General features: G+C 42.0%; 1 protein-coding gene across 1 annotated transcript in view; it reads left to right on the top strand.

Moving 5' to 3' along the window:
- LOC121281177 (A disintegrin and metalloproteinase with thrombospondin motifs 2-like) overlaps positions 1-9,806 on the top strand; it is a 287,596-nt gene extending 277,790 nt beyond the window's left edge. Inside the window, exons 19-22 of the mRNA XM_041193930.1 lie at positions 2,379-2,586; positions 3,305-3,434; positions 4,532-4,636; positions 7,078-9,806. Of these exons, the coding sequence (XP_041049864.1) occupies positions 2,379-2,586; positions 3,305-3,434; positions 4,532-4,636; positions 7,078-7,532 (898 nt within the window). The 3' untranslated portion in view covers positions 7,533-9,806. The remainder of the gene's footprint in view (positions 1-2,378; positions 2,587-3,304; positions 3,435-4,531; positions 4,637-7,077) is intronic.
- The last annotated feature ends 10,809 nt before the right edge of the window (positions 9,807-20,615 follow it).

Here is a 20,615-nt window from a genome sequence, read left to right as displayed (position 1 = left end):
TGTCAGTTTTCATGCAGAGAAACACAGTAACCAAATTGTGAATAGAAGGTTTTACAAATAGCAATGAGCAAAAGACCAGGTAATTTGTTTTAGTGATGAAGGTCAGGAACCTCCACTCATTTTCTTTGAATAGTACCATGAGGTCTTTTGCATCCATCAGAGAGGGTAGTTGGTGTCTTGTTTTAACATGTGAGACAAAGGACAGCATCTTCAAAAGTGCAGCCCTTCATCACACCTGCACTGAAGTGTCAGCCTTAGATTATTTGCTTGTTTCTGGAATAGGTCTCATACTCACAAATTCAAAGGACAGAGTGCCACCACTGAGGCAGGGTTGATACCTTAAAATGATCCATGGCTTTCCACCCTGAGCACTTGATGAAAAGGTCTATCAAACATTCTTTTGATGAAGCCAGTGCTCCTTTTGTTGTATTCCTGACCCTGCAATTGAAGCAGGCTTTAGAAGAAGATATTGCTCCACAAATTGTTTATTTCTGCCTATTATGCAGATTATCTGGTCATTATCTCATTGCTGTATGTGGAAGCTTGCTGTGCGTAAATTGGCTGCCGTGTTTCCTACATTACAACAGGACAGCACTTCAAAAGTACTTCATTAGCTGTGAAGCGCTTGGGGACGGGCTCTGTTCGGGAAAGGTGCTGTGTAAGTGCACGTCTTTCTTTGCCTTTTCTGTTCAAAAATAAGTGGATTAATTTTGGTTTTTGAGAGTTATTCTGTGAATGCCGGTTACCCCTCTGGAATTCAGGAATGCAAGAATTATATTTTAACTGTTACATGTGTTATGAGGCGGCAGATGTGTGCCAGGCAGATCAAAACCATGAGGGAAACTTGATCCCGCTATCACAACGGTTTTGCAATATGTATTTATTTCGAGATGCATGCCCTGAATTCAGAAGTAATAAGTCCACCAAGACTTTAGAGCTTTTTTAAAAAACTAAAACTAAAATATTTATTAACAAAAGAAAAGATTCCATGCACACACACAGGTCTACAAATTACTACTATAACAACTCCTAAAATCCATAATTAACTTAGCTCTGAGTTACATCCACTTTAAGGCAATGGTCCAAAAATAGATTTTAGATTTTAAACAGATCCAGCAAATTAACACAATACCCCGGACAGTGGAATTCAAAATGGCTTTCTCCATCTTCGGTTTCTGTAAACAGCAGGCATAATGCACAAATACTGGAGGCTTCACACCCTTCTGTTAGATCTTGCAATGCCTTCCCTTGACACATAGCCTCGTTCTCCTTTATGCATGTTTCTCCCTTTTTAATATGTAAATTTTATTGTTTCCGTATGCCTTTGAAATATATGTCCCACATAACATAATAACTTTCATGTTGTCACTATTCTCTTTAACCTCTTTGAAATTCAAACCTTGCTTTATCTATCAAAAGATGCAAATTCCTGTCACACCTTACATGCCAAGACCCTGACCGTGTTTACTCATTAGCATATTAAAGACATTTCTACACCTTACTTCTTTTGATAACTTCAACTTGCAGTCTGTTTGGCTACAAAATGTAATTAAATCATACACAGACAGAACAATGCAATTCCCAATAAGCCTACTTTACAATAAACCAGAAAATTATGATGAAAATTATTATACTTTCATGGCACATGCTGTTGGAAATGGGGGGAGAAAAGCACTTAGAGATCACTTGTATTCATGGGGCTGGACATTACAGACCTCCGCTGGGCATGTTTATGGCGGAGGGGTGGCACATAAAATGTGACAGCTGGGTAGCCCACTACCTTCCCACCCACCCCAAACCTGATCCTCATAGTACAGGGGGTGGTTAAGGCACCTACTAGCCTGCCCACCCTCAAGCCTATTGAGGCCCTTAATTGGCCAATTAATGGCCACTTAAGGACCTCAATCCACCTACACTGGCATAATACACTGGGCTGTGAAAAACGGACAAGAGTGGGAAAGCTGCTTTTTTCATCAAAGTTGTTGAAAAGGTGGGAAGAAGGGGACATGCAATCTTTAGGGGTGTCCTGTGCACATTGGGAGCACCCCCCCACCCCTGCCAAGATTGTATCCCCCATTTGTGCCTCCGTGCCTGGCCTCCAAAACTAAAACCCCACTCCCCCTTGCTTCCTACCCTAATGAGCTCAATCCCTCCTTTGCCAAAAGTCCTGGGACTTACCTGGGTCTGGTTGCCATAATCCATTGAGGGACAGAAGACCCACTCTGAGCACACTAAGACCATTCTATTTTCAGAAGATCATTAAAAATAGTACTCAGCAGAATTTGAACACCATAATATGTAGAGTACTAGGATCACAACACAGCAAGTAAGTATGATGAATGTTCTGACTTTTTCGTAATTGAGTTTGTACTTGACAGATGGATTACTGGAGAATGGGAACCATGTACCAGAACGTGTGGCAAATCTGGATATCAGATTCGTACCGTTAGGTGCATTCAGCCACTCCATGATGGCACCAACCGCTCAGTGCACAGCAAATACTGCAATGAGGATCGGCCTGAGACCAGAAAACCTTGTAATCGAGAACTCTGCCCTGCACAATGGAGGATAGGACCTTGGTCACAGGTAAGTTAAGGGTTATTGCCATTACTTGGTTCCTGTTAAGATTATGCTAGAATCTGTGTCTGGAGAACTGTTGTGACTCTGTTACTTGGTTTTAATACCACTTGCAAGTTACTTTGATTGTGTTTTGGTACTGAAATTGGTAGAGATCTGCTGATAGGAGCAAAACAGTCAATAATTCAATAGGCTGTTGGCAGACACCACTGATCAAAGCAATTCTGTACTTGATTCTTGCAACTGTTTTATTTTAACTTTGCTCTTTTTTAAACTAAGGGATGAATAGGCAGCAATCTGCATTTTTGATCAATAACCCTTTGCCGAGCATACCAGTTGAATTGGAATTTAGGCCAACTGTAGCCCAAAATCTATAATGCTGGTGTAGTTTTGGCTCTGTGTTTTCAGCAGCATGCGTATGTATTTCTTAGAAAACTTGTTAACTAGCAAGAATTCCAGACTAATTTAATTGCTTGTTACAGTTTCGGAAGCAAGTTCCAGTCTGGTACTGAGCTCAATCCCATTCTGCTACAGTTTATGTCTCATTTGCATAGACATTGCATTTTATGAAAAATGCCTCATCAAGCTCAATACCTCTTTATCTATCAATGTACTAGCACATGTATCTGCTCAAATTTTTCCTTCCAAGGCAGTAGTCATGTATGGAAACTATTGGATTATGGTTACCTGTTTTCTTTCTCAAATGCCCAATTTGTTGTTTTGTTAGTGTTCTGTAACCTGTAACAATGGAACACAGGAGAGACAGGTCTTGTGCCGCACAAGGGACAATATGATTGGCCATTGTAAAGAAGAAAAGCCAGACACCATCCGGATATGTAGAATGCCTTCATGCCACAGTAAGTCACTCAGAATAATGTCCTGTGTTCAAGTTACAGTGAGCGTTTGGTAACTATTGTTGACTTTCAAAGGAATATAGAATGATTTTCCACTAGTAATGAAGGCAAATTCCCGCACTCTCAATCAGGGCCATGCTCACAGGGAACATCAATCAGAGAATAGAGGTGTCGAATCGCAACACAACTACCAGAACACTGACTTGTTAGAAGCAAAACTATATTTATTCAAGCATGCTTGGGAGTCGGCTGCTCAGGACACCACACATGGTTCCTAGTTAGTCTACCACCCAGAACTGAGAATCCAGCGTGTTTATACAGCTCATAACAGGAAATTCATACCATATAAGGTCCGTACGTCAAGAAATCACAGTTATGTCATGGTTAGCACGTTCAAAAGGAGAACGCAGTAATACAATTACAGGCAGATGGTACATTTCACAATAAGACAGGAGACAGTTTAACTACAACTACTTAGATAAAGATTACATAAATTACCATATCAGCAGATTTAATCAGGGCACCATTGTTTCATCTAGCACATAACAGGATGCAGTTGTAACCACAAACTTTTCAAAGGTACTCTGTATGATTAGTTTTACACTGCTTGATTAGTTTACACTGCTCAATTAGTTTACCTCATTCCTTATTGCAATATAATCACTTTTAGACCATTTAACCCATTAGACATTTTAGCTGACTAAAGCTCTATTCCACAGAGGCTACAGTGTTTTTAGCCCTATTTCTGACCCCTGCTTCCTTCCATTTGGGAGCAGGTGATCAGGGAATTTATCCTCTATCTTATACCATCAAAGACAGAAAGTTTAAACTTTTGCACAAATCTTTTAAGAATTAGAATCTGACAAGAATAATATGATTAAAAGTATTGTTTAGCATGTACATATTGCAGAATCCCTTCATGGATACATCTCTAAATGCAAAGTAAAAAGAAAGCATAAACTGTTTTGATTAAAGTGAAAATAAATAATGATATTTTGAGTAACAACTACTTAAATAGTGAAGTCTAACAAGCACAGAGTTTTATTTCATTAGTTCTATTTAGTACATTGTTTATGATCTATATGTTCTATTCTTTCTAGAAAACTCTTCTCAGCAAACATCACTCACTTCCTCCAAAGGAAAGTCTTTAATCCAATGGCTTTCGCGTCCAGATCCAGCACATCCTATTCAGAAAGTTTCGACAAGTAAATCACATTATAACTCTGATCCTGGCTTTAAATGCATGCAGTTTCTCACATGGATTTTACCCTTCCTCGTGTCCTTTTCTCTTCATAGTGCATTTCTCTGATTAGCAACTGCATTAAGGTTCTAATACTTCTACTGGGCCCTGGTGCACAGCCTGTCTCTTCTCTAGAGCTTGTGCAGCACTAGTGATGGAGGTCCACAGGAGTGACTTCACACTTCGATGGAGGGATTCCACAGTACATTGCAGGCCTCTGAATGGGAGCTGTCTCCGGCTTGCTTACTGTTTGATTTGCTTGATAACAGGCTCTACAGTCTCAGTTTGACAGAAACTGAGAAATTTATTGTGAATGTGATCACATCACAATAACATCTTCTTGTGCTAATATTTCCTTCTCCCTAAATCTCTTATACTTTGTTAGAATTTCCTAGAGTAGTTTGTACCATGACCTAAATGAATAGTAGCTGCAGTAACTTCCTCTCCTCCTCTCATTTGTTGCTTTCTGAGATAGATTTCTATTGCTTGAAATTGTGCTGTTGCATTTCACTGTGTGGGGTGAGGATTAATGGCTCATGCTCTATTTATAGATAGCAGGTGCATGGTTCCATTTTCATTTGTGGCATGTTTGATAATTAAGTTATTTTGCATGAGTGAGTGTTTGCTTGTGTTAATTGGCTAATGTCATCAGTCGCATATTTTTGACTGAGCTAAATTACAATACAGTACCTCATAAAGTTTCTTTTGTTTAGAAAAATGCCTTATTTAAGGATGAATGTAATCATTTTTGTTACTACTACAGGCAACAGGAAATAAAACAGGACACATCCTATATACTGAGCCCTTCCCCAATGCACTGTAATGATAATCACTGCCATGTCTGGCTGTTGATGCAAACAATTATCAATGCTAGGGATATAAAAGAATCTGCAAGATTGAAAAGTTAAAAATGCAACATTTTAAGTATTATAGTTTGAAAAATAAATGTTGAAACATAAAATTACTGAAAACATGGACACATAAATAATTCAATTATTTAGTTTGGGAGGGAAAAGAGAAAAGCACTTTGACCATATCATTGTCATGTGATCACATAACCAGCTTTTGTTGTGAGTATTTCAGTGGAAGTTTTAGGATGTGTGATAAATCTGATAAACAAGGAGAACTGATGAGCCACAACTATTGCACTGAAAGTGTTATATGTGACATAATTGGTGTTTGTACAGATGTGCTCGACTGTTAATTATGTTACTTTAAAGTCAGAAAGATTTAAATAGATTAACCATGTTCAATGGCTACAGACAGTGCAATATTGTACTCAGTAATGTGCACCACATCTGTAAGCACTTTGGTTTATCAGGGATAATTTATTGATATTTAGTAAACATTTAATATAACTGTGAGGATGTACCATTTCAGTTTCCATCGTTCACTTCTAGATTTTTTTTGTAAGATTGGTGACAGTGTTTACCAAGTTAACTGTGATCTTGTACATTCAGATGCATTTTCTTACCAATGGAGATCTGGGGACTTGTGTTCCTCCAGTTTGTCATTAGTTTCTGCAAATAAATGAAAACCTATGTCAAGAAATAAAACATTGTCTATTTTTCAATTTTTTTGTAACAAAAGAAAAACATCAGGCAGTCACCAGGAAATTCCAGTATTTTTACCCTTATTTCTTCTCTTTTTGACATTCTATGTTGAACGACTTTACACTTGTGCTTTATGCAATTATTCTAACTTTGAATATGAAATTCAATGAGACTTATTAGACATAAGTTCTAGTAGTATTTACAGAGCCAATTTCTAGGCATTACAAAAAAGATCCTAATACAAACATTCTGGATTTTAAAGGCATTTTTCTAAGCAAATGGCTTTTATGTTCTGTTTGCCCTCTGAGGAAACCAAATATTTGAGAATAAAGCCTGCAGTTTTCACTTTGTACAGACTAGGACAAATGGGTATAAAATGCCAGGAAAAGGAATCCATCCCAAAGAACTATCATGCACGACTGGCTGAAGCAGTTTAACATTCCATAACCAAAGGATGCCGATAGTTTCAGTTTATCTTGAGAGAAGATTAAGCCTCAACTGAATTTAGTATTTCAAAACAAATCCATTTTGCAAATTGCAAATTATAAAATAATTTATTTGGTAAAAATGCAAGCAAAACCAACAAATCAGCTCAGATATCTTATTGCAAAACTTTAACATGCATTAAAACAGCTATAATATGGATAACTAGAAAAGCATTTCATTCAATTTCTTGTTTAATGTAACTAATTTATCTGACTATTAAAATACCTAACTCTTTAAAAAAAAACCAATGAACCAACTATATCAGCAAGCAGCTGTTGCACGAGTCGGCTACAAAAAAAACCTGTTAAATGATGATCATTATATCCTTCACAGGTCTAATTTTCTTTTCACCTTAATATCTTCGCAGAAGCAATTTGTCATGGGGACAAGTCAATCTTCTGCCGTATGGAAGTACTTGCCCGGTATTGCTCTATTCCTGGCTACAACAAGCTCTGTTGCAAGTACTGCAATTCACTGTCTCAACAGATTGCAAACAAGACCAATGACTCTGAATCCCTGAAGCATGTTAAACCAACCACACTACCTGAGACCACAAAGAAGCCAAGGGTTGTTACCTCTCATAAAGTAAATGGAACAAAAGACAGTGCCGAGAAAAATGCAGTTGGTCAGACGCACAAGAGAGAAAATGGTAACGGTAAAAAACCACAACATAAAATTATAACTCCAAGACGGCCAAATATAGTGAGCAACCACAGACTCCAGTTTTTGCTCGACCAGAAGAGAAAAGCAATGCTGAACAATTCCTTGGACAAAAAAGTTTCATCTGTAAAGGACAACCGTTTACCTCATGCAGAGATATGAGTATGGATCATCTGTCAACGGGGAACAAAAGAAAAATGTTATAAAGTGCTTCACTCACTATATGACAGAAACAGGACTGGAAATGAACGGCAGAAGTTATTTTAGCAGTGTTAACACAGTTATAATGCAAACACTTCTAACTTTAGTAATCTACCTTATAAAAAGTCAGCATGAATCATTTGCCTCACAGCTTTGCCAGGCTTCTCTCAGGCGCACACAAACATACACACATCTTGATAGTGAGTGGTTTGGTTTTACCAGCCGAGGGTTCCCTCTGCTGACTTCCTCTTTGTGGCTCAATGTTGCACTATATTGCACTTAACATAGTATTTGCACCAAAATAATTTCTTTATAAATTGCAGTAAATTTCCTGGAAGAATGGTGCTGAACATTCCCATGATACCTATGTACTGTATTAGTGGCACATAAGATTCATTCCTCTTAGGACTTTATTGTACCTAACAGAGACATAGTCTCCTCAGGTTCTAGTTCGGCTCCTGACTGTGAGATTATGTAAAAAAAAGGTTACTTGTGGTGTTGTATACGGTTAAACATTGCCAGCATGTTATGCAGGTTTAGCTTTTGATGCTGCATTCTTAGAGTTGCTTAAATTTCAGAATATATGGTGCTGAATTTCCTACAGACATTCCTCAACCTGAAGAAGTTGTAGATCAAGTAAAATCTACAAAAAATATTTCGTACGTTTACACATGGATAGAACCACAGAATAATTAATTTGCACTATTTTCTACAAAATAACATTATTACAAACCTGTTCTTTTTGGTGCCAAAGACTATTCCTATAATTGAAGGGACTAAAGGAATTCCTGTAGCAACCTATCGCATCTAATGTGAAAGATGGTGGCTGGAAGGCAGACCCATTGTGATTGTCCTAATTAATGTGTTTTTATATAATGTCAAAATTTCAAATTTGAAACTGCCCAGAAACATCTTCATTGGCAGATTTACATTTTCTGCCCTCACATTTGTCTTCACAGAGGTAACCACTTAAGATATTTTAACCTTTTGAAAGGAAACTAAACTTCAGTGCTTAATGTTTTAGTCTCATTGCGTATTTCATAAATTACAGTGAATGCTTCTCATGGCTGTGCTCAAGAGAAGTTTTCCCACCTGCTTAGGTCACTTCCTTAGGTCACCCAGTTAGTCATACCTTCCATAATGTAATGGTCTTACAAAATCTGTCCTGGTCAGCCTAATGATGTTTCCACTTCTTGTAAATTCAGGACAAAAGGTTTCATAAGAAAATAGTAATTATTGTATAAGGAAGTAGCAAATCATGTAATCACAGACTCCTTATTCCTGTATTATACACAATTATTTGAATAACAGTGTTGCTATGTATAGGTCTACAGGAATTGTGATCATTTGGTACTACATTTAGCTATCATTCTTCAAAGATAATTGTTATTGCAGAAATAAAAATAGTGAACGCAGGTCAGTCAACATCTGAAAAGAGAAAGCTAAGCTAATGACCCAAATTTCCCAGGATCCGTGCCTGCTGCCATTGGGAAATCATAGGCACCTGGTCAGGGATTTTCATGATAAGGTCATGGTGACCAGGGATCTCAGAACATTTGGACCAGTGATTCAGATATGTCAGGACATGAGTCCTGCTTAAAACGTGAACCTAATTTTGTCTTTCAGGTACTGATTGATTTGTGCATTTACATCTATGATAGACATGTGCCAGATGTAGTCTGGAGTGTTTTACTGTAGTCTTAAAACAGCATGAATTTCAGATCACCCCAGCAAAACAGAAATTCTCGCAATTCAGTGCCCAATTACAGATACCATCTAACACTGAAACACCTCATCATTCACTTGCTAAAATCATTGGTCTAATAAAGTGATGTTTTCAGTTTCACAAAAACTCATTCTGACTTGTTTACAGATTACATATTTTGTAATATTTTACTTAACCCTAGAATAGGTGAACGGGTGTGACAAAATGTGTGCTTCACTTTATTCAAAAACAGTTATTTTGTTACATATTGAATGCTGACACTACTTTAAAATGTAAAAGTGGTTTATGAATTGTGATACAATACTTTAATCTTGCTTCATGGCATATGTTATTTTCCTTCATTAAGTAATAGTTCTACTGGCCTTATTCCTGTATGTATGAATAACATCACCTGCACCAATTACACTTGCAATTACTACAGCAGCTCCATTGAAGAGTCTCTTTTGTACATTATTTGTATATAAGAGTTAGAACCTTTATTTTTAATATTTATTAAACTTGGAACATTTGTGGCATTTTGCTCCTTTTGTCTCAGAGCTGTAACTGATTTATGAATGTTCCTACTCAAATGTTACAGTGCTGGCAATGTTACTGCCATTTATTTGGTATTTCATTATAGACAGCTCCTTGTTTATCAGAGTTTGCTGGGATTGAAGAACATGCAGCAAATGGTGTGCGACCTATGAAAATTGTGTAAGTCAGTGCCAGAAATATTTCCTTCCAAATAGATGCAGCTGGTTTGCTACAGGATGTTTAGTATAAATCACACCATTTATCCATTTTGAAGTGTGAGATGAGGAAAGGTCTTGAGAAATGACAACAACTAACTGAAGAACCGTAGGTAGATTCATGAATATAGTGTCTCCTGTGAGTGGTGAGGTGAATTTTCGTAGCTGTATGGAGGCACAATCAGAGGCGGGCACGCAGGCAAAAATTGCAGTGCTGAGTGGTCTGCCAGCTTTCAGCCGTGGTCCTGCCTCCCAATGATTTTGATGGACGTGGCAGACTGCAGGTAGCAGCAACATGCCCAAGTGGCGGCTCATTAATCTGGCATGCAAACGAGTCAATTGAGAGCTTGTTAAAGTGCAGACTGTGATTGTAAAGGGGAGGCATGGTAAACACTCAGGTCACAAGTATGTCCCTGAAGAGAAGGCAGCAATCACAGCGAGCCTAACCCTTGATTAAAAACGGGATGGAGAAGAGACCATCTCAGGCATTGGAATTGAGTGGCCATTCTGTGAGCAGAGGTCACTGAGAATTTAATGTGCAGGCACTAGGGCAGTTGGGGAGGGGATGCACCTGTAGGGGTTAGCAGCTCATGGTGGGGGAGACTGGTTGGCTGATTCAGGCAATGCAGCTGCTGACAAGTAATCCACCTCTGGATGCAGGGTTCAGTTCAGCTTGTGATGAGGAGCCACTTCAACAGCAGCTTCAGTCCCTTGGTGCTAAAGGATACACTAAAGGAGGTGATGCACGAGGAGAAGGGAAGGCATGAAAACCATACACTCACCATATGGTGTACAGCCATAGAATCAACTTCTAGACATGTCGGAACAGCAGTGTCACTGGAAGCTGCACCTAGCAAGGTAAATAGTTGATGACTTGTGTGCCCTTGTGGTGGGGACCTTGGGCATCGTCAGTCACGTGGGCAAGGGTGCCAGTATCCTGAATGTGACAGTGGCCTTGAATCTTTGAACCTTGGTCTTTGCCTCTTGGTTGTGTTGAGAGGCAGCTGCAGATCTATGTGACATCTTGCAAGTGGCCACCCATCATAGCATCAGGCAGGTGACAGATGCCCTGAATGAGAAGACATTAGAGTGCAAGGAGTTCCAGACTGATGGGACTACTCAGGCACAGAGGGCCATGGGCTTTGCCTCCATGGCAGAATTGCCTCAGGTACAGTGGTTTGTGACTCTTTCCATGTAGCCTCCAGTTTCTGGTGGACCTTGAAGAGGGATATGTGGCCGAGTGGCACACGTCTTCAGAGGAAGAGGAAGAAGTGATGGTCCATGTGCTGCAAGATCCTTGCAAAGATCCGGCTGATGCATCAACTCATTGATCAATGAGGCACGGCAGCTCAGCTATAATACAGGCACATTTCTCATGAGGACACTTCATCCTCGACGTTATTTGGCTCAGCAACTCACCCATTTCATAAGGAGTGAGCACTTCCAAGATGCAGATGATGCTATGATGTGCCCTTTTCCCTCGCACTGCCTGAAAGTCAAGTCACCTCCAGCCTCAGAATGTTCCTGACCACCCACTTTTACATCACCCACTTTGGCATGCCTTCGAAACATGAGAATCACATACGTCTGAGTTCATTCAAAAACCATTTCATTATATTGAGTTGAATCAATAAACATAGCCAAGAGGAGAATGCAAGAGGAGGACCCTGGGACAGGCAGTCAGCAGCAGCTAGAGGAGAGTGCGACAGGAGACCCAGAGCCAGGCAGTCAGAAGTACCTAGAGAGCAGACCTGCATGAGCAGGGCAGCGGCAGCAGGAGATAAAAACCAGCAGCAGAGAGCCCTTCAACCTGTTTCTACCTGTCAGATGCAAAATGTGAGGTCAAAGGAAAACAGGTAGGTGATTGGTGGGTATCTCTTCCATGCTACTTTTGATTGGCCAAGCGGTTTAAATCAGGAGATGCTATTACAGCTGAAGGGTGCAGTTAAGAAATTCACTTTTAAAATATTTAACATCCAAATGAATGAATTAAATTGAATAGAGATGGCTGGGCAGGTGACGTGTTGCAGCTGTCATATGTGGGAGCTGGTGGATGGCAATGTGATCCATGGTGACCATTCCTGCAGCAAGTGTTGGCTGTTCGAGGAACTTTAGCTCAGAGTTGATGAGCTAGTTTCCGAGCTGCGGACGCTGCAACACATCAGGGAGGGGGAACGTTACCTGGGCACTGCGTTTCAGGGAGACAGTCACATCCCTTAGATTACTTGCATCAAATTTGGATCGCGGTCAGGGACAGCAGGGTGTGACTGCATGTGAGGCAGGTATGGGGACCCAGGAATTAGCTTTGGAAAAGGCTCAGCCAGTTCCCTTGTCCAATAGGTACGAGGTTCTTGCTCCCGATGTGGACGAGGGCACAGACTGAAGGGAGGATGATTGAACTGACCACAGCACCATGGTACAGAGCGCCATTCAAGTTGGGGAGAGAAAAGGGAAATATAGTAATAATAGGGGGTAGCATTGTTGGGGAAAGGATACTGTTCTCTGCAGAAAAGACAGAGAATCCCAAAGGCCGTGTTGCCTACCTGGTGCTAAGGTTAAGGACATCTCTTCTGGGCTGGAGAGGAACTTGGAATGGGAGGAGAAGGATCTAGTTGTCATGGTCCACATAGGCTCCAACAACATAGTTAGGACTAGCAAAGAGGTTCTCCTGTGAGACTATGAGCAGCTCGGGGCTAAATTAAAATGCAGAACCACAAAGGTAATAATCTCCGGATTACCACCTGAGCCACATGCAAATTGGCATAGGGCAGATAAGATTAACGAGGTAAAGGCATGTCTCAAAGATTGGTGTGGAAGAAGTGGGTTCCAATTCATGGGGCACTGGCACCAGTACTGGGGAAGAAGAGAGCTGTTCCATTGGGATGGGCTTCATTTGAACCATGCTGGGACCAGTGTCCTGGAGGATTGTATAACTAGGGTTGTAGCTAGGACTTTTAACTAATTACTTGGGGGGAGGGTTCAATTGAAGGGAAGTTTAAAAAATCAAAAAGAAACAAGAGAGCCAAAATCTAGGATAGTGAAGAGGTGAACAATAATCAAAGCGTGACAGGAAGGGGCAGAGATATAATCTGAAGAGTGCAGCAGAAAGTAGAACCACAATGAGTAATAATGGTTAAAAAGTCAAAGCTTAAGGCTTTTTATCTGAATTCATGCAGCATTTATAACAAAATAGATGAATTGACAGCACAAAGGGAGGGTGGTGGAGGCAGGTTGCCTCACATCCTTTAAAAAGTACCTGGATGAGCAACTTGGCACATCATAACATTCAAGGCTATGGGCCAAGTGCTGGTAAATGGGATTAGGTAGGTAGGTCAGGTGTTTTTCACGTGTCGGTGCAGACTCGATGGACTGAAGGCCCTCTTCTGCACTGTGTGAGTCTGTGATTCTGTGAAATAGAAATAAATGAATATGACTTGATAGCTATTACAGAGACATGGTTGCAGGGTTACTAAGACTGGGAACTCAATATTCAATGGTATTTGATGTTGAGGAAAAAGAGGCAAAAAGGAAACAGAGGTGAGGTAGCTTTGTTAATAAAGGAAGGTATCAGTGCAGTGAGTAGGTACAATAGATCTTGATGTGGAATCAGTTTGGGTGGAAATAAGGAATAGCAAGAGGAAGAAGTCATGGGTGGGAGTCATCCATAGGCCCCTGAAGAGTTGCCTCACTGTAGGACAGAGTATAAATTGGGAAATAATGGAAGCATTTAAGGAGGGTGCTACAACTGTCATGGGTGGTTTTAATCTGCATATTGACTGGACAAATTAGATTGGCAGGGGTAACATGGAAGACAAATTTGTTGAGTGCATCAGGGATTGTTTCTAGGAGCAATATATTGCAGAATCTACCCAGGAACAGGCTATTTTAGGTCTAGTAATGTGTAATGAGGTGGGATTAATAAGAGATATCATAGTTAAGGATCTTCTAGGGGGTAGCGATCACAACATGGTAGAATTGAAAATTCAGTTTGAGGGCGAGCAGCTTGGGGCTCAAACCAGTGTCCTCAACATAAATAAGAGAAATTACAGAGGTATGAAGAAAGAGTTGTCTAAAGCGGGCTGGAAAAATAGACTGAGGGGAAGGTCAGTGGATGACCAGTGGCAGATATTTAAGCAGATGACTAAAAAGTTAATAAAGAGGGAGAAAATTGATTATGAAAGTAAATTAACAAGAAATATAAAAACAAAAAGCAAGAGCTTTTACAGGTATATAAAAAGAAAGAGAGTGGCTAAAGTGAGCATGGGAGCCTTGGAGGATGTGACTGGAGAATTGATAACGAGGAACTGGGAAAAGGAAGATAATTTAAACCAATATTTTGCATCAGTCTTCAGGGTAGAGGACACTATAAACATCCCAAAGATATCAGATAAACAAGGAACTAATGGGAGGAAAGATCTTGTAACAGTCTCTATCATGAGGGACAAAGTACTTGACAAACTAATGGGAATAAAGACAGACAAGTTGCCAGGATCTGATGGCCTGCATCCAACGGTTTTAAAGCAAGTGGCTGCAGAGATAGCGAAGGCATTGGTTGAAATATTCCAGAACTCACTGGATTCAGGTATGGTCCCAACAGATTGGAAAACCACTAATGTGATGTCCCTGTTCAAGAAGGGAGGGAGACAAAAAACAGGAAACTATAGGCCAGTCAGCCTAACATCTGTCGTTGGGAAAATGCTAGTGTCCATTATTAAGGAAGAAATAGCAGGACATTTAGAAAAGCTTAATGCAATCAGAGTCAACATGGTTTTGTGAAAGGGAAATCATGTTTGCCAAATTTGCTAGAGTTCTTTGAAGATATAAAAAGCAGAGTTGATAAAGGGGAACTGGTAGATGTAGTATATTTGGATTTCCAGAAGGCATTCAATGGGTGCCACGTAAAAGGTTCTTGCACAAGATAGGATCTCAGAGTATTGGGGTAATGTATTAGCATGGATTGAGAATTGGTTAACACACAGAATTCAGAGTGTCGGGATTAATGGGTATTTTTCAGGTTGGCATAACTACCAGAGAGCTACAAGGATCAGTCCTAGGGCCTCAATTATTTACTACCTACGTTAATAACTTGGAGGAGGGGGCCAAGTGTAATGTATTCAAATTTGCTGATGATACAAAAATAGGTGGGAGGGCATGTTGTGATGAGGACATAAGGAAACTGCAAGGGTATAGAGGTTCGGTTAGTGGGCAAAAACTTGGCAGATGGAATTTAATGTAGCAAAATGTGAGGTTATGCACTTTGGTAGGAAAAATCAAAAGGCAGATTAGTAGTTAAATGGAGAGACTCCAAAAAAGTGCAGCACAGAGGGATCTGGGTGTTCTTGTGCATGAAACACAAAAAGTTAGCATGCAGGTGCAGCAAGTAATTAAGAAGGCAAATGGAATTTTGGCCTGTATTGCTAGGAGGTTGGAGTTTAAAAATAGGGAAGTCTTTTTACAACAGCACAGGATGTTGTTGAGGTCGCACCTGGAGTACTGTGTACAATTTTGGCCTCTATATTTAAGAAAGGATATACTGGTATTAGAGGTAGTTCCAATGAGGCTCACTAGGCTGATTCCTAGGATGAAGAGGTTGACTTATCAAGAACGGCTAAACAGGTTAGGGCTTTATTCATTAAAGTTTAGGAATTTTATTGAAACATACAAGATTCTGAGGGAACAGGGTAGATGTTGAGAAGATGTTTCCAATAGTGGGAGAATCTCGAACCAGGGGACATAGTTACAAAATAAAGGGACACTCATTTAAAACTGAGATGTGAAGGAATTTCTTCTCTGAGGGTAGTGAATGTCTGGAATTGTGGCGGCTAGATCACTGAAAGTACTTAAAGAGGAGGTAGATAGATTTGTGAAATATCGGTAAGTTAAGGGTTATGAGGAGCTGGCACGAAAGAGGAATTGAGGCTTGGGGCAGATTTTATTGAATGGTGGGGCAGGTTTGAGGGGCCAAATGGCCCATTCCTTCTCCTATTTCTTATGTTCTTATAACACAAGTCATCTAAGTAAATCATAAAATAAGACTACCGCTGTGGCACCTTACCCTCATGGTCCCTCCTACTGGGTGCTCCCCCTGTGGCTGAGGCTGAAGTAGAGGCTGGCTGCTCAGTTGTGTCTGTATGTGGCTTGAGATGCTTGTGGTGCCTATCCTCAGTGTTGTGGTACCGCTGGGGGCACCTCCACAGGCTGCCCCACCCATGTCGATGCAATGGCAGCCTTGGTGACAGTGTGTTGCTGTCAGTCAGAGGGGAAAAGGGGTGGCTCATGATGATGATGCCCTGTGAAAGGTGGCCCCCTCAATGTCATCATTGCCTGTCCCAGCCCTTTCCCAGCACATGTACATCTAAGGAAACCACCAGCTGGTGGACAATTAGCAGCCCCTCCATGCAGCTTTGTGGCATCAATGCCACCGACCGGTCAATGCTACAGAATGTGGCATAAATTCGGCGCATATCAGTGCACTGTTCCTGCATCCACTCAATGCATTGTCACGTATGACTCTCCACCCTCCCAGTGGATGAGATCAAGTGCTAATATGCCTGAGACATGGTGAAGCACATCCATTTTAAACTTGCTTATAACCCCACTGTGGTGAGTGTTTCTTGGCAGCGGATGTGTATGTTTGATGAGATAGTGGTGCCTTGAATCCTCTTCTGAAGTAGACACTGACGTTACACTGGCATGGTGAGGCTGCCCTCTTCACAGCTGATCATGCAGGAGACATGAAAACTCCTCTTTGTCAACAGCTTCTTCTGAAGCAGGTCATTAAAGCTTCTACATGGGCATAGAGTAAACAAAGGAGGAGGGAGCTCCAATCCCATCACCAAGAGATGGTAGGATCACATCAAAAACAAAAACATAAATACCTGGAAAAACTCAGCAGGTCCTGCAGCATTGGCAGAGAAGAACAAAGTTGACGTTTCGAGTTCTCATGACCCTTCAATATCCTGTCTTAGATGGATTCATATCTCACCATCATCAACTTCCTGATGAGCTGCCACCCTGGCAATGTCAAGGACCTTCTCCTTTGTGGATATCAGAATAACTAAATGGGGCACTCCAACACCAAATCACTTCAGTGGGGCTGTCTTGTATTGTCTCTCTAAACCTCTTGATTTTCCTCTCTTCCTTAAATCCCATCCCTTTGACTAAGTTTTTGGTCATCTCTCTTCATGTCAACCTTTTGGCTGAGTTCTTGTCTCAATTTTGTATATTCATTCCAAGAATGTGGGCAAGGTCATGATTTATTGCCCTTAAGAAGGTGGTGGTGAGCCGCCTTCTTGAACTGCTGCACCCACAGTGCTGTTAGGAAAGGAGTCCTCAGATTTTGACCCAGGAACAATGAAGGAACAGTGATATATTTCACAGTCAGAATGGTGAGTGTCTTGGAGGGGAACGTGCAGGTGGTGATGTTCCCATGCATCTGCTGCCCTTGTCCTTCTAGAAGGTAGTGGTTGCAGGTTTGGAAGGTGCTGTCAAAAGAGACTTGGTGAATTGCTGCAGTGGGTCTTGTAGATGGTACACACTGCTGCTACTGTGCATTGGTGGTGGAGGGAATGAACGTTTAATAGTGATTTGCATCTCTGTAAAGCATCTTGGGACATTTTTCTATGTTAAAGGTGCTAGATAAATGGTTGGTTTTGCATTTATCTTTCGTGAAACAGTGTGAAAAAGGTGTAATGATTCAGCAATTTTCCCATTGTATACCTAATTACTCTGAAGTACTCACTTCGATACTTCTGAACAGTGCTTCAATACAAGACCAGGCCATTTCTGAGCTTCAAAAGTTTGAGGGCATTGTCCTCCATGCTCTTGCCTAAAACTGGATTAGTTTGCAAAAAAAGGAAGATTCAGGCAGTGTGGCCCACTGCTGCCCACCCCCTATCCCAGGACAGGATTTTGCAGCCACCACTCTGCCAGGCATGCTCCTGCCCACCTTGCAGATTGAAATTTGAGAGATTCCCTCCCCAGCCACTTCCCCATCCACCTCACTTACCACCACTTCCTGGGCCCACCATATGGAATGTGGCAGAAGGCCCTGAGAACCAGTGGTAAAGGCCTCATATACCTCAAGGGTGACAATGGCGCTTGTAGGAGCTTCCCTCTATCTAGTCTGGTCTCAAACCTGGCCTTACCTGTTGAAGGATCCGTGCTGCAGCATCGCTGGGATTTTATACACTGGTACTGAAGGGTTCCCCCACTGGCCGGCGGGGGGAGGGGGGTTGGTGGGGGGGGGGGGGGGGGGGGGGGGGGGTGGTGTGTGGGGTTGGGGGGGGGGGTGGGGGGGGTGGGGGGATCTTGCTGGGCTCTTACTATATGAATGATTTCCAATCCTGGGAAATGGATGGGGTTTGCATTGGATTCTGAGAGGCAGATAGGAGAGGAGGAGAATCCAGCATTGATATCCAGATTGAGAGGAAGGCAGCATTGAGGCTTTGTCATATTTGAGATTCTGTGCTACACCAGAAATATATTCCTGAAAATCCACAATGATTACCCTGGTCTTCAGCCATAACTTCAGCAGGGGAACAATAGATCCTGCACACAAATGTCAGCAAGCAGTGAAAACATTGGTTTACGCTGTGTTTCTGGGGATTGTCGAGCTACATCAAAAACCAAGGGGAGGATTTTCACCTCGTCGGATGGGCACTGCAGGTGGCCCCTGGAATGGCCACGAGACTGACCACCGGCCTCGATTTCACACTGGCTGGCCAATTAACAGCCTGCCAGCGTGAAAGATGGGCTAAGAGCCTCTGCACTGCCGGGGAGGGGGTGGGAGGAGCGTGAGCACTGAGCTGTGCGCATGCGCAGGGGAGCGTGCACTGACAGCTCCCTGAAGGCACAGAGCAGCCTCGGGGAGCTGACGGATTTTAAAATGAAAAATAAACTTTTTACACAGGAGATAAACATGTCCCCACATGTGATTCAGTCACATGAAGAGGGACACGTAAAAAAAGGATGTTTAAAAAATATTATTGGTTTATGAAATGCTGGAAACCTCATTCTGCCCATGGGTGAAGTTTCATTAACAATGCAAAGGCCGCCCGGCCTATTTGCCTGCCTGCCAACCGAATGGTTGAGCATGCAGCAAAAAATGCAACAGTTAATTAGCTCAGGGCCTTAATAGGTGTCTTAATTGTCAGCAGACGCGCTGCCGCCTCTCACACTTGCCTTCCAACCAAAAGATCGCGAGAGTGCGCAATGATGTTGGATCGCTTGCCCAACGTCACTGTGCACTATTTCACTCCTGTTCGAGTTGGGCACGCGCCCGCTCGCCATATGAAAATTTCTGCCCCAAGTGTGTCCCTGTAGAATTTCAGGATCCTCTATTTTTCTTTACTACAACCCCATCTTACCTTACACTATTTTTACTTTTGCCCTTTTTTGTCTTTTGCCTTCCATTTATTTGCAGACCTTCCCTTTAGTTATTGCTGCATCCCCCTACCCCGCGACCAGCCCCATCCCCAAACCTGGTTTCCCTGTCTCTGATTGCTTAAAATCTGTCACACCTCTGACTCTTACCAGTTCTGCTGAAGGGCCATTGAGCTGAAACATTCGCTCTGGGGAGGATTTTACCAAACCTGTTGAGATCCCGCCATCAGTCAGCAATACACAGGCGGTCAGTGGGATTTCCTACCTAATTTTACTGACAGCAGCCAATGATGTGGCTGTCACCAGTTGTCATCCTTTTCAGGCCCTCCTCCCGCCCCCACCTCGGCAGCCTACCCGGTGAGCTGATAGTAACCTCAGGGCGGCAACTCAGGACATTCAGCAGTGCTACCAGGAACAGTGGCCACTGCTGTTGCAAGCAGGGGCTCTGCTGCATTCCGCAAGTAGGCGGCAAAAGAATTATTTTAAGAAATCGTGCAATGGAGGGGAGACCCCTCGGGGAAATCAGTAGGGCCACAGGAGCCTGCATTTCCTGCCTGTGGCCCTCTCAATGGTTTTAAAAAACAATCCCCCCCCACCCCACCCCCCCTCCTCCACCCCCCCAACTCCCAATCCCGTTCCTGATATCAGTTGAATTCCGCCATGGCTTCCCATAATTTTATTGGCACCCCACCTTGCTCGCACTTGGGTGGGCTGGTAAAATTCTACCCTCTGCTTTTCACCCCACAGACCTGTCAGGCCTGCTGAGCATTTCCTGTTGTGTATTTCCACCTCCTGATGGCCAGGGACTGCTCCCTTGGGAAACCAACTGCAGCCGGCCAGCCTGTCAATTTGTCTGGTTACTGGGTGGGAAATGGAAGAAAAAAATTATAATGAGGTAAACATAATGCTCATTCAGAGGGCCAGTGAAGACGCCATGTGCTGAAGCCTCCTTCTGCACCATTACAATTCTGTGATCCTGAGGTCCTGCTTTTAAATCCGGCTGGATCTCTGCCCCCTGCCTTGCTGGGTTCTTTGGCTGTTTTCTTCTTCAGCGTTTTCTGTTTTTATTTCAAATTTCCAGCACGTGCAGTGTTTTGCTTTAGTAAATAAACTGCGGTAATTTATTATCCAGCTCTAAAAGACTGATGCACTAATGAAAAAAATCTTTGATCTTGAGGATGTGGCCCTGATATTTGCAGAGGGCCA

Source organism: Carcharodon carcharias, chromosome 8 (assembly GCF_017639515.1).
Source record: "Carcharodon carcharias isolate sCarCar2 chromosome 8, sCarCar2.pri, whole genome shotgun sequence".
In the NCBI taxonomy this organism is placed as follows: Eukaryota; Metazoa; Chordata; class Chondrichthyes; order Lamniformes; family Lamnidae; genus Carcharodon; species Carcharodon carcharias.
The sequence above is the reverse complement of the archived record's forward strand: the minus strand, read 5'-3'. Positions and strand labels throughout refer to the sequence as shown.